This window comes from Panonychus citri, unplaced genomic scaffold (genome assembly GCF_014898815.1).
Source record: "Panonychus citri isolate SS breed McGregor unplaced genomic scaffold, ASM1489881v1 Contig00111, whole genome shotgun sequence".
In the NCBI taxonomy this organism is placed as follows: Eukaryota; Metazoa; Arthropoda; class Arachnida; order Trombidiformes; family Tetranychidae; genus Panonychus; species Panonychus citri.
Genome location: NW_026515516.1, coordinates 339,620 through 353,514, shown reverse-complemented (window position 1 = coordinate 353,514; position 13,895 = coordinate 339,620). Strand labels below are relative to the sequence as shown.

At 32.9% G+C, this 13,895-nt stretch overlaps 3 protein-coding genes and 1 long non-coding RNA gene across 10 annotated transcripts; 3 read left to right on the top strand and 1 right to left on the bottom strand.

Annotated features, from left to right (window-relative positions):
• Nucleotides 1-8: 8 nt before the first annotated feature.
• Nucleotides 9-3,638, bottom strand: LOC128389844 (uncharacterized). 4 transcript variants are annotated; one of them, XR_008325513.1, is made up of 5 exons: nt 3,497-3,638; nt 2,456-2,901; nt 2,156-2,368; nt 1,618-1,789; nt 9-579 (listed from the first exon to the last, which is right to left on the bottom strand). It is a non-coding gene; the product is annotated as an uncharacterized LOC128389844 (long non-coding RNA). The 4 variants fall into 4 exon arrangements; XR_008325514.1 differs by having other exon boundaries at nt 2,469-2,901; XR_008325515.1 differs by adding an exon at nt 3,134-3,288 and having other exon boundaries at nt 2,156-2,901; nt 3,497-3,635.
• Nucleotides 2,485-5,731, top strand: LOC128389842 (ras-related protein Rab-10-like). 2 transcript variants are annotated; one of them, XR_008325511.1, is made up of 4 exons: nt 2,485-2,622; nt 2,740-2,907; nt 3,529-4,121; nt 4,464-4,527. XR_008325511.1 is itself a non-coding variant. In XM_053349483.1 (2 exons), exon 2 carries the CDS (start codon nt 4,766-4,768, stop codon nt 5,375-5,377), a length of 612 nt encoding a protein of 203 aa, XP_053205458.1. In that variant the 5' UTR covers nt 3,787-4,121; nt 4,464-4,765; the 3' UTR covers nt 5,378-5,731. The 2 variants fall into 2 exon arrangements, 1 of the variants encoding a protein (XP_053205458.1); XM_053349483.1 differs by lacking the exons at nt 2,485-2,622; nt 2,740-2,907 and having other exon boundaries at nt 3,787-4,121; nt 4,464-5,731.
• Nucleotides 5,732-6,010: 279 nt separating this feature from the next.
• LOC128389841 (S-formylglutathione hydrolase-like) lies at nt 6,011-7,463 on the top strand. The gene is made up of 3 exons (XM_053349482.1): nt 6,011-6,446; nt 6,524-7,035; nt 7,166-7,463. The coding sequence occupies exons 1-3, from the start codon at nt 6,284-6,286 to the stop codon at nt 7,346-7,348; spliced, it is 858 nt and encodes a 285-aa protein (XP_053205457.1). The 5' UTR covers nt 6,011-6,283; the 3' UTR covers nt 7,349-7,463.
• A 151-nt stretch (nt 7,464-7,614) lies between these two features.
• Nucleotides 7,615-13,895, top strand: LOC128389833 (GATA zinc finger domain-containing protein 14-like). Of its 3 annotated transcripts, none has more exons than XM_053349472.1 (6): nt 7,615-8,121; nt 8,401-8,621; nt 8,828-9,066; nt 9,238-11,345; nt 11,498-12,492; nt 12,571-13,895. In XM_053349472.1, exons 1-6 carry the CDS (start codon nt 8,048-8,050, stop codon nt 13,413-13,415), a joined length of 4,482 nt encoding a protein of 1,493 aa, XP_053205447.1. In that variant the 5' UTR covers nt 7,615-8,047; the 3' UTR covers nt 13,416-13,895. The 3 variants fall into 3 exon arrangements, with proteins under 3 accessions (XP_053205447.1, XP_053205448.1, XP_053205446.1); XM_053349473.1 differs by having other exon boundaries at nt 8,828-11,345; nt 12,571-12,723; nt 12,934-13,895; XM_053349471.1 differs by having other exon boundaries at nt 8,828-11,345.

Sequence of the window (13,895 nt, the reverse complement as noted above, 5' to 3'; positions counted from 1 at the left end):
AAAATTAATAACATTGTAATAAACAAATTATTATAATTAATATTTTTCTCGAGATGTTAAATTGTTTACAATTAACGGTTGAATCAGTACAAGGTAAAATTAGATGAGCAATTAAATGTACAAGGTAAATATGAAACCTTGACGGAGGGAACCATTGAATTTAGTTGAATGATCAATTAATAGAAATCTTAGTCTGATTACAATTTAGTTAATTGTGTATGTGACTTGTATCATTTACTTTTTGTTTCCTCGTAAAAATGATTAACACTTAACTTGTGAGGTGCAACCACTTGTTGATATTATCCTAATGGTGAAGTTATTTCATGTTGATAAACAAATTGTGATCTATTAATAGATTCACCAGTCAATGATTGCCAAAATTTCATAGTTTACCAACTATATGATTAACCATTTGACTAATTGTTGGGAATCGAGTTGAAGATGCAAAAGTTGATAATCCTTTGCTTCATAAGACTCTAACTCCTTGTTGATTCCTTATGATTCCTGGTTGTTGTTGTTTTGTTGATATTTCATTTCCTCATGTTAATCATCATGCGAATTAGTTAATTTTTTCAAAATCTAAAAATAAAATAAGAAAAATCTAAATGTTAATAAACAAGTTGATCAATGTTTTCATATTTATCACAATCAGTGGATTAATTTAGAGTTAAATTGTTGTTTTCTTTTGATTCCTATCACTAAATCAGATGATTTTTAGTGACAAAAATAATATTATTCTTAGGATTAGTTTTGATTACTATTAATATTTCATTGATTATTTAATCAATCTAATGAGATTAAATAGAGAGAGAGAGAGAGAATTAATTGTTTACCAGTTGAATTAATTTCACAATAATAATAAGTTAATTAGATGGGCCAATTGAGAAAACAAGATTATTTCTAGTCTTCTGATTTAGCAATTGAAAAATAATAAATTCTGACTATTTCTTGCTAATCATCACTTATTACAATTAAATTGTTAATAATAATAATTTGATACATTTCATTTGATTTGTATCTTATTGCACAATATCAAATACACACAATCAAATCTAATAATTAAAAATAATCGATTGAATCGGTGTGGTTAGAAGAGGTAAAATTACATTGTATAATAATAAATTAGATTGATTAGAGTTAATCAAAGCCTAAAGCACTCTTGAATTAACAATAATCAATTTGATTAGTTAATTGGAATCAGTTAGCTGGTAGTTATTAACTTAATCATCATATGACTATTATTAATTGTTAGATACCCTTTTGTTTCATTCAATAGTAGTTAACTGATTGACTGTAATATGAAACTTGAATTTAAGTTATCTTATTAATAAATCAATTGTTCATCATCATCAAAAAAAAATCTAATATCAAAGTCACTACAATTAACAATTAGTCTTAATTGGACTTTACTATTTTCCCTTTCAATTAACAACCAATTCATTAACATGATTTATCCTCTTCACCATTAGAGGTACTCATTGATTCAGATGTTTAAATATATATTAAATTGATTGGTTGATTAGTTTAAATACATGAGTGTTCATATGATATTTTAATTGTTGATTTAACAACTTGTAACAAAGTTTTTCTATTGAGAAAATCAATTTAATCTCTCACCTGTTAGCATCTTTTTCTTGACGTTCATTATGGTAATTGGCTGGCAATTCTGATTTCATGGTACCAGATTAACGATACAATTAAAAGTTGATTGATTTTCATATTTACATGATTAAATCACGTGTATCCCAGATGATGAGAGGTAAACAAATAAAACAATAAGAGGGGATACCTGGAGAGAGAGAGAGAGATAGAAGATGAAAAGATCTGATTGTGATGAATTTTCGGTGAGCATCTCTGATTAAATCAATTAGAGTGATTTAATTGCTTGGGTCAGTACGTGTCTGTTTCATGTATTCATCATGTTGAGAGATTTTTTCATTTTTAATTATCTTGGCTTTTGGTTTTTAGGCTTTTGATGATTCTAATGAGCAGGTAAATTATTTACGATTAAAAAACATTACTTAATAATTAGTAATGAACATTGGAACTTAGTTTTAATTGTTATTGGAAAAAGTTCTAAGTTAATTTAGTAAGTTAATTAGTTAATTGGGTTGAGGAGATTGAGAAAAGACAAATTATTGAAATATGAGTTTACCTTTTGTTATTGTCGTTGTTATCATGGTAATTGGATTAATTTAATTATCAATAAATGGGACATCTCCATGTAACAATGATTGTGCATCTTAATTGCTCTGTGATGATGATGGACCCAAGAGAGTGAAAGATAATCTGCCAAAATATTGCCTTGGAAATGTCGAGTCACGATTAATGTATTGATGCCAATGAAAAATAACGGTAATTGTTGAGACTGAAAAAAAGATCAGGGGAAAAGGAACAGGAAAAGAAATCAAATTGATTGGTTAGTGATTAATACAGAATGATTTGCAAAGTTTACAATTTATCGTTACAATATTGGGATATCATTTGGGAACCAATTGTTAAAGATTTTCATGATTAACGTTTCACTTCATCTCTTTCTATCTTTGGATTAGTAAATCGCCATAATGGATTTAACTGTTTTGCTAATCTTCTTGATTACATTGATCAGTTTTCAGTCGACAGGTAAGATTTGTTGCTTTCTTGTGTTAATCGTTATCTCATCGTCTTTAATTGTGATCCATTAATTTTTCATTGTGTTTTATGATTTTTTGAACCAATTGTTGATCATTGGCCATATAGTGGAATCGGTTAAATGTTTTACTTGTCATTTCACAATCAATCGATGTACCGATTTAAATTGTTACAATAGTCCAGACGCTTGTAGTCCAAAGTATTTCACTGCCGCGGTGGTTCCTTATCGTGAATGTCCAGCAGGATGTGAGATGTTTTCCATATCGGATGCTAACGGTAAGAGATTAAATTGTGATTAGTAGTTGATTGAATCAAAGTTTATTATCATTGGTGTAGTTCATTAACTGTGATAGAAATTAGTTGAGACATTAGTAAAAGGGACGAAATTGAAAGGTTAATCAAGGAGATATAAAACAAAAGGAATAGAAACAAAAAAAGGTTAATGTCAATCACAGTAAACACTGAATAGAAATGTTAAAATGAAACAATCAATTAACATTACCATTTTTCCAATCAAATCACTAATCAAATCTAATCAAGAAAAGGTGAGAAAATCTCATCATAATCAATCAATCAATCTCATCTTGTTGTTAAATCAGATTCTCATAGAATGGAGATATAACCAAACAAGAAGCAGTAATTCCAATTATAACAATTCTAAAATGAAAGAAAATAATATTAAAACATCAAAACAATCAGAACCAAATCAATCGACAATTAAACTAATCAAAATACTGACACTAAAAACCAATCACATTATTGTTAACCCAAAGATGTTCAGTCCACAGAAGTAAACAAAACGTTTAGGAAAAAAACTAACCAAGAGAATTCAGAGAATTTGCATGTTGATCAGTTAATCACTTACCTTTAATCATTTCCATTTAATTAATGACACAGGAATCGTCCTAGAGTGGAGAAGAGGATGTGACACCTCAGGTACAACCGCAGGAACCGAGATCGATTTCACCTCAAAGTGTAAAACTGAATATGTGTTTGGAACCCGAATGGATAAATGTTTCTGTAATCAAGATTATTGCAATTCAACGGTAACAATCAAACCTGGATTACTATTAATTATAATTCTAATAATAACATCGTATTACGGTAACAATTAGAAAAGTAAATCACTAATCACCTTTTGTTTGGTTCTGTTTTTACCGAAGCAAAAAAAGAACAACAAAAAACAATTAAAACAAAATTAGAGAACAAAAAAATTCTTTTTTTTTCTCTTTCGCATTTTCTGTCTTTTTTTTCTACTCTTGTTGTTCTCCTTTTGTTTATCTAAACCCTTTTTCTCATAATCAATTTGTCTGTACAGAAAAGGTAACTTAATTTACTCTCTGGTTCTCAATTAATTTCATTTAGTTTAATTTACTAATTGTTAATTTATTCTCTTCACATTTAAATTAAAAAGTTTCATTTTATATTCGCTAAATTGATAAATGTAATTGCTTTTGTTTTCCAAATTTGGATCAATCAAAATTTTTAAGGTGAGTCTTTTTGTTTACTAATTTTCTCTCTTCTTTTTTTTTCGTATTAATTGTTAACTACCTTTTGCTGTTGATTAATTAATGACAATTCCAATTTCTTATTAATTTATCCTTTGTCATTTTCTAATTTTGTTATAAAAAACAATAGTATTATTACATTCCAACAGATAACACCAGTTGTAGTATATGATAGGTGTGGTTTTCTATTTTACTGGTTTTGTATTTCTCTCTCTCTCTCTTGTTATGTGTTTATGTTAATTTTGTTATCAATTATATTGTGAAAAAAGAGCCTCAGTGAGTCCCCTTATTATTAATTATATTTACTTTGATTCTTTCTTTCAGGTGGCTGAAATCACCTCCCATCATAATCAACAATCTTCATCATCTCAACAACAACATTTACTTACAGCAATAATATCACAACATCAACATCAACATCATCATAATTTTCATCATCATCATCATCATCTCTCTCTCTCTCTCTCTCTATCTGTCGTCGATCCATCATCACATAACAATAATAATAACAACAACAATCTGAAATAGTCATTGATATTATTGTTGATTAATAGATTGAGAAGAAAAGGAAAAGAAAAGAAACAAAAAAAAAATTAATACTCATTGTAAAGAGTTGAAACTGTTTAATGGCTCGTCAAAATTATGATTATCTGTTTAAATTACTTTTAATTGGCGATTCTGGTGTAGGTAAAACGTGTATACTTTTTAGATTCAGTGATGATGCTTTCAATTCAACCTTTATCTCAACCATTGGAATAGATTTCAAAATAAAGACAATTGAATTAAGAGGTAAACGGATTAAATTACAAATATGGGACACTGCTGGACAAGAAAGATTTCACACAATTACGACGTCTTATTATCGAGGTGCATCCGGAATTATGCTTGTTTACGATATAACGAATCTCAAAAGCTTTGATAGTGTAGCTAAATGGTTAAGAACAATTGATGAACATGCCAATGAGGATGTTGAGAAAATGATACTCGGTAATAAATGTGACATGGAGGATAAACGAGTTATACCCCGAGAAAAAGCTGAAACGGTTGCCCGAGAACATGGTATTCGTTTTCTAGAGACAAGTGCTAAATCCAATTTGAACATTAATCAAGCTTTCATGGAATTAGCTGAAGCCATTCTAATCAAGCGAACAGCGGGAAGAGGAAGCCTGGAAGCCGCTGATCGTGTTAATATAACGCAGACTGAAAACAAAAGTCTAATTAGATGTTGTAATGTATGAGTTGGTAAAATGAGAGAGGGAGTGAGAGAGAGAGAAAGAGAAAGAGAGGAGAAAATAATTAACTCGCCAACAATAATCAACAATTTATCTAAAAAAAATAATCATATAATTTGATTTGCTTCCAATTGAAACAATCAAATTGACAAAAACACCAAACCAAAATCAACCAACAACAACAACAACAACAACCACCACCACCACCAAAAAAAACAATTAAAAACAATTTACAATTTATATATAAATCAACATACCATGAAAAACTATTCATACAACTCACAAAATGATTAGTCAAACCTTTTGATAATAGTTACAATTAGAGATAAATTAAAAAAATGAAAACACAAGAGAAATTAATTTCCATTGGTAATATTGTGACAATTTATTTGCTCTTTGTTGATTGTCGATTCGTTACTGATTGTTGAGATTTCAAATGCAATCAATTGATTGTTAATTATAGTTACAAGTCCACGTGAACGTAAATTAATTACTATTGGTTGAGAAAAATTAATTTTGTTCAGCTGTTGAAACTCCACCCAAAGGATAAACTCGTTGTGGAAAACGAGAAAAAGCCTAAAGGGTGTTTCGTTTTCAAATGACCAAAGATTAGCCAAAGGTGACAAACTGACCAATAGTTGACCTAAAAAGATGATTAAAGGTGATGAAAGAGAAAAGGTCAACACTTTTCTTTTAATCAGCAAAGTTTTTCACCTTCACTTTCATCTTCATCTTATTGATTAGTTTGTTTACTTTGGTTGTTTCCAAACGAGACACCCTTTACTTTTCAGTCTCTTTCGCTTCTCTCTGTCTACTTTCTTTATTAATAGTTGGTGGACCTTCAACTTTTCTCATCATTTTCTGATTCTCTCTCAATCTTAGTGTTTCATTTTCTTTGTTCAGTAATTAATCATGTCTGGTGTTACTCAAGTTTCTTCATCAAAATCTTTCAATGGATTCCAAAAGGTGTTCAGTCACCAAAGTGATGAATTAAAATGTGAGATGAAATTTTCCATCTACGTCCCACCCGGTGCATCGGAGAGCAACAAGTGTCCAGTTCTCTATTGGTTATCAGGTAAGTTTATTGTTCATCTTTTGCTTTTTGTGATTAGTTGATTTTATTTTTTACCTTTTTGTTTGTTTCCATTTTAGGGTTAACCTGTACTGAGCAAAATTTCATTGTGAAATCGGGATTCCAACGTTATGCCTCGGAGCATAATCTTATCGTCGTTGGGCCTGACACTTCACCTCGAGGCGCCGGTGTTGAGGGTGAGGATGATGATTGGAAGTTGGGAACTGGTGCCGGTTTCTATGTGGATGCTACTCAACCCAAATGGGCCAAAAATTACCGAATGTTTTCCTACGTTACCAAGGAATTGATCAAAGTGGTTGAAGATAATTTCAATTTTGTTCTACCTGGTGTTAGAGCGATTAGTGGCCATTCAATGGGTGGACATGGTGCTCTTGTTTGTTCACTTCGATCTCCTGGTTTATACAAATCGGTTTCAGCTTTTGCTCCAATTGGCTCGGCCATGAACACACCGGTGGGAATCAGATGTCTCACTGAATATCTTGGCCCTGATCCTGAAACTTGGAAAGACTATGATGCCAGTCAACTGATCGCTAAATATAATGGACCTCCCATCAATCTAATTGTTGAACAGGTAATTACTTTGTCTCTTACTCTCTTTCTTTCTCTCTGAGAGCCTGGGGGCTTGTCTCTGGTAAACCTCACGATGATTCCATTGATTTATCATCTCATATTGATTGAAATCTGTTTTATTTTATAATTAGGGAAGCGCTGATGAATTTAGTGCTCAAGGTGAAATTTTGATCGAGAAATTAACTGATGCCTGTAAAGAAGCCTCATTTCCAATTGATTATCGTTTCCGAGATGGTTATGATCATGGTTATTACTTTGTTTCAACCTTCATTGGTGATCATATCAAGCACCATGCAACCATCTTGAGATCTTAATTGTTCTCAACAATTAAAACCTTTTGCTGAACATCAATGATTAATATCAAATTGTATTTGATTCTTTTTATCATTTTTCTCCTGGGGAAAATAAATTAACTTTCTTTGGATAAAACTCTTTCACCTTTTCTCACAATTTAATTTACACATTCAAAATATCGGTTATAACAATTTAATCACCATAGAATCAATTGAAAACTCAAAAAATTTAGAATTGTAAATCTTTCAATTCCAACACAAGGAAAAGAAGCAAATTTTTACCAATAATTCTCAGTTAAACTAATTACAGACTCAATTTTCAATTGTCGACTGGCCCAATTAACAATCTAAATTAATTGTGAAAATGAAACAAATGAGAATCTGCAATTCGACTAACACAATCATCTAATATCTTACGAATTTCATTTAATTTCTTCCTGTAAGCCCCATGGGCATTACCTTATTAATCGAAAATATAATTCTAATCATTTGGATTAAGATAATTATTTAATTTTCTAATTGAAAACTAATCATCGTTCTTATTTTTTTGAAAAGAATTTCATTTCAAAGTTGGCGCCATTTCTTTTTTACCTTTGAATGAAACGAAACCTAAAATTTGTTAAGAAACTGAATTTTGACAAATGTAAACAATTAACTTTAATTATATTTTCTCTTGATTAACGATAAATTGACTGTTCTTTTTTTTCTTCATCAACGCAAATGACTTCTGAAGAGCCTATTGATGGAAGTAAGGAGACCAATGATAAAGAAAAACACGAAGAGAATGAGCCTAAGTAAGTGGTTTGCCTTTTTGGTGGCATTTCTTTTTCCTCTTTCCTATTCTTAATCTTTGTTTACCGTTTTGTCATTTAGTCTAATTCATTTTTTTATATTATTTTCATTCGAATTTAATTTAAACTTTCTCTCTTTCTCTTACTGTTTCTCCCACTTGTTTCTTTCCCATTTTGTGCTTGTGTTTCTTTACTACTTGTTATTGGTTTTCTAATTCGCTTTCTCTTCTTTCTCTCTCTCTCTCTCTCTTATTGGTCATTTTTTTCTTCCTGTTTGGTTAGACGTTCTTTCCGTGCTGAATATGCTCGCAAATCACACAACACTATTGAAAAGAAAAGGAAGGATAAAATCGCCATCTGGATAAATAAAATTTCCGAGTTACTACCCAAAGATCCAAAGAAAGAGAGCAAAAATGCTATATTGGAGAAAGCCTTTCACTATATGGTTCACCTTAAAGAGATGAACGATAAACTGATTTATGGAAATGCTGATCAAATTATAGGTAAATACGAAATCATGAGATTCGCTGTTAAAATTGGATTCGAAATGAGCTTCAGGCCTTTGCAAATTTGCAACAAATTTTGTCCTGGTATCAATATAATTAGTGGAAAGGATATTGAAAAAAAGATTATCCATTTTGCTTTAAGACACTAACTGATATTTTCCTCTGTTTGATTAATCTTTCCTATTATTTATTTCATTCTACAGGGGAAGAGCTACGTTTGGCTAAGAGACGAATTAAAAAATTGGAAGATACTAATGGTGTTTATTATAAATTACTGAAAATGTCTGGAATCACACCGACTAATATCCCGTTAGATGTGATGAATCCTAATCCACTTAAAAACACCAAATCTACGCAAGAAAGTTCAAATAGTGAAAAAACAACCCTTGACCCGAATATATCAGGAGATGAACAATCTGATGGTGATTCTGACACAACGGAGGTAATCAGAGATGAAGATTCTGTTAATGTTGATCACAATAAATTCAACAGTAATACCAATATCAATAATCATAAAACTAACTCTGCAAATATACAACTTGGAACTGATAAATTGATCACAAATAATTTAGCTAATACCAAAATACCTTTATTGGTTGTTAATCAAACTCAGGATCACAATGCTCCAAGGATAAGCTTATCAAATGGATCTCAACTTCAAATCCGTCCTTCACCAAATGTTCAAATTCTAGGCAATGGAGCTCTTGCCATCGACAGTTCAGGATTTAATCAGGGCCCGATCATTTTAGGTTCAACTCTTTTAAGTCCACCTCAACCAACAACACTGGTTATGCACAATGGTCAATTGTTATCGTTAGTTAATCAACCTCAACCCGCTTTTGTTTATACTCCTGGCTCGGGTTTTGTTTTAACCTCATCAACTCCTATCAACAGTACTTCAATTAATGTGCCACCAACACAAGCTAAATCTACCGAACAGACGGAAAAATGTAAAAGAAAAGTTCGTTCATCAACTACTGGCGATCAGGAAAAAAGTCCAACTGAATCTGGAGAAACGGCTCGAATTAAACGGCCAAGAACATATCAAAAACCTAACGTTAATATTGATGATAGTATCACTGGTGAAGAGGTTCAAGCTACTATTCCATCACAACAACAACAAGAAACAATTTCACTTCCACCAAAGAAGAAGAGAGGTAGACCTTTAAAAGTGACTCAACAAGCTAAAGAGACTACGGATAAATTGCCGTTAAATGAAGTTACTCCGACACCAAACGGTGAAGCGATTGCACAAGAAAATGATAAAAGGCAAAGGTTAACAACAGTGATTGAACGTGTTGCCGATTCTCCGTCTAAAAGATGTATTAGAACAACGAGCAAGGCCAATAAAGGAACAACAACTAAAGAACTGACAGATGAATTAACGGAAACTGATCTGGAAACTGAGAATTATTCATTTCGACAAAACGGTGATGCAACATGTGAACAAGATCAACTTCCACTTCTTTTGGGAAGTTTATCTGAAGATCATGAGATGTCCACTGATTCGGTTCATAGTGTTTCCAATTCTAGTTTACCAACATTCCTCAGTCTTTCACCCTCTGATCATTTAACTGATTTTCTATCGAAAACTTCTGATCATGGTAATGGTACAACTCGATCACCTCGTTATTCTAGTCCAATGAATAGGATAAACACAAATACTTCAAATTCGCAAACACCTTCCGTTATTATGTCAAATCAAAGTTCCAATGTAATCACTGAATCATCAAATTGTCATGATGGTGAAGATTATGCCAATTCAATCGACCAACAACACCATCATCACCATCACCACCAGCAACATCATTCTAATGAGCAATTAGAATCAAATAGTTACCAATCTAACTCGAATAATGCTGGACAAGGTCGACTTTACTCTACCGATTCACAAGAGGACAGGAGACGCTCTGATCCCTCGGATAAATCGACAACACCACAATCTGTTGTTAGAAAAACTCAGCAAAGTAGAGATTCATCATCATCTACATCCGCTCAACAAACATCAACAGGTAACACTAACCTAGACTCTAGTGCACCACCTTCGTCATCATCGACCAACAATCCAACAACAACAAACCAACTGTTACCTTATTCAGCTGAATCGCTCCTGCGACAACAACCTCAACAAAGTAACACTAATAATATGCCAACTTCAGTGCCAATAAATTCAATCTATCATGTTCAAAGCAATGTTTCTGTAGATTCCAACATTGAATTTACTTCAAGAGATAATTCTGCCTCAGGTAATTCCGCCAACAATACTAGTGCACGACCAACTATTTCATACTCAGCTGAAAGACTGATCCATACACCTCCAGGAGAAAGTAATCAGATCGCTAATAACAACAGTAGTAGGCAAAAATCTCATGAACCTGGAAAAGTCAATTCGATTCCTGGTAATAACAATTCTACCTCGAATAATCAAGCATCAAATATTTTTAATGAACAGTATTCAATCATCCGAACAGCCAGAGGAAGTGCTGATTTAGATTCAGATTTATCTCGACTTCAATCAGCTCATCATCATCAACACCACCATCAACATCAACAACAACAGCAACAGCAGCAACACGCAACTAACATGTACCGGTCATCACCTCAAGCTCACGATCAGCGGGCTAATCAAGATCATTCCTCTCGTACTGGTAATACAAATTTAAATGTTAACAGTCAATCAAATCAACAACAAATTATGAATCAACAACGTAACTCCTACTCGTAAGTATAACCCTCAAGTGTTTAATTTGCTAATCATTTCATAATTTATGTGATCATCTTTACCAATCTTGTGACAAAATGTTTTTACAATATTTTTAATTGATTTCTATTTTTGTCTCTCTCTCTCTCTCTCCTCTCTGTTAATAAAATAGAGAAAATCATCATCATCAGCAACAACCTCCTCCTCCGCCGCCGCCGACACAACAAACATCTCAACAACCTCGTGGTCAATCTCACCAATCCACTCAACCAAATCAATCTAATTCAAGTTCCCAAGGACAAATTAACTTAAAAACAACTTCAACAAGCGCCAGTAACAGTTCACCAACCAGTAGTAGTACCAACAATCCAGTAAATAACAATGGACGTGAGCTTTTTAATCATCACTATCCATATGGATCAAGTGAAGGCTCAACAAGTGAACGAAACGCAAACCTGATGAACTTTAGCAACTCTGGTAACGGTCATAATGAAGGGTTCATTGAGAATAATTCATCATCAGGAATGCAGAATAATTTCCTTGCGCCTTTTCCACCCAACAGTAATTGTCAACCTCCATTTGGTCCTCCTAATAATCGTCGATCGAGTAATTCATCGGCTGCAATGTTATCCTCATTTAATTTTGCTGATCCTTCGTTTACAACGGATCCATACAACCGTCAAGCTCACGGAGCCTCTGGAAACGCTAGTAATTCAGCGATCAATTTTGCCGATGGTAATCGACGTATCGGTAACCCAGGTCACTTTGTAGATCACACATCTGCAACGGGAACCTCAAATAATCCAACCAACAATTATTTCATGGTTCACAATCATCATGTGTCATCTTCATCTTTACCTAATTCAAATAATCCACCGATTTTCTCGACCAGCTCATCGTTTCCTAGTCTAATCTCCGGTTCTAGTAATTCAAATTACGATAACAACGGTTATAACCTTACTTGTCCATCTCGATCATCAGCTACAAGTATCAACACAACGACCAATATCTCGCCCACTTCGAATACACTTTCCAATTCCAATTCCAATTCCAATCTTCATCATCACCATTCCCATCATCATCCAACATTTTACAGTGAACCTGGTGTAACAACCATACAATCTATGCACAATGCCCGAAGGCCATCGGAATCGCCGTCATATTCAGGTAACACTTATATTCAATTTCCATTTGAATTTGACAAATTTGACTAATTTTTTGCATTTATTTTTTACTTATATTTAGGCTCAAGTAATCAAGGAAAGACAACTGCAAATACCACCAATAACAGTACAGTAAAGGCTACCGGTAATACACCGAGTACTTCATCTATTAATTCAAAACAATCCGGAAAATCAACAGGTGGAAGTTCAAGTAAATCCGCTAAAAAAGCTTCAGGTACAAACATAGGCGCTAAAAATTCCCGTTCAACAAACACTAATGTTTCCAATCCTTCTGGGACTAACTCGTACTCTTCAATGTCAAGCTTTGCACCTCCTCCTCCACCGCCACCCACAGCATCAGCTGTTCCCAATCACAGTGGAAATCGATCCGCTGGCACTTCGGCATCTTCATCGACTTTATTAAATATCTCATCATCTTCTACAGAAAGATCTTCTATTGACACTAACGAATCTCTATTTCGACCTCAATCCCAATCAAACGCATCGACAAACATGCAACCCACCTCAGCAACATCTCGTTCAACCGGACCATCAACCCATGGGCTGACGCCTGTTGGACATTCATCATCTTTCCTTTACAACTTTAATAACCCTTTGACCAACATTTTTGCCGAAATGGGGTCAATTCAATCAATCAATCCAAATGACAATTTTGCCATGTCTGGACTTTCTGCAATTAAATTTAACCATCCAGCAAATGTCCTACCTCACCATCCAGGTCCAAACGCGCCATTCGCCCACTCATCAACCCTTCAAAGCTCAGTTCCAATGGAAAACAGTTCCGGCTCAATGAGTGACAATTCATCTCATCAAAATATCTATGGTCACCATAGTAGAATCGCCACTCCCCATCATCACAATCCATTCATTCAATTGATTGGATCATCACCAAGAACGTTGAAATAAGCGACTCACAGAAACAATTCCTCGGTGCAACAAAAAATTACACAAATTCAACCTCAGTTGCTGATTTAAAGATTTAAATTAACAATTTAAACCTTTGGTCAACCTAAGCAGCTTCATTTTTTTTTCATTTTGATTTCTTTTTCTAATTACAATAACAATTAAGCTGCCGAAGACTTAATTAATGCCTTTGTAAACTTACATCCTTAATGTAAATTATCACCCATAACTACAAAAATACATCTTATATAATCAAGGGCTAACAATTAATTTGACAGCTTAATTGTTACGAACGAGAAAACTTTAAATAATATAAATCACATTAATATAATCACAATTGTAACAATGTATTTGCATGATTATACTTTGTAATATATTTTGCTACTACTTTATTATTATGTATAAATAATAATGGTAATGACGATTTTACAAATAAATCAGATTGTAACAAATCAACATGTTAATCATGTTTAAAACAATGAA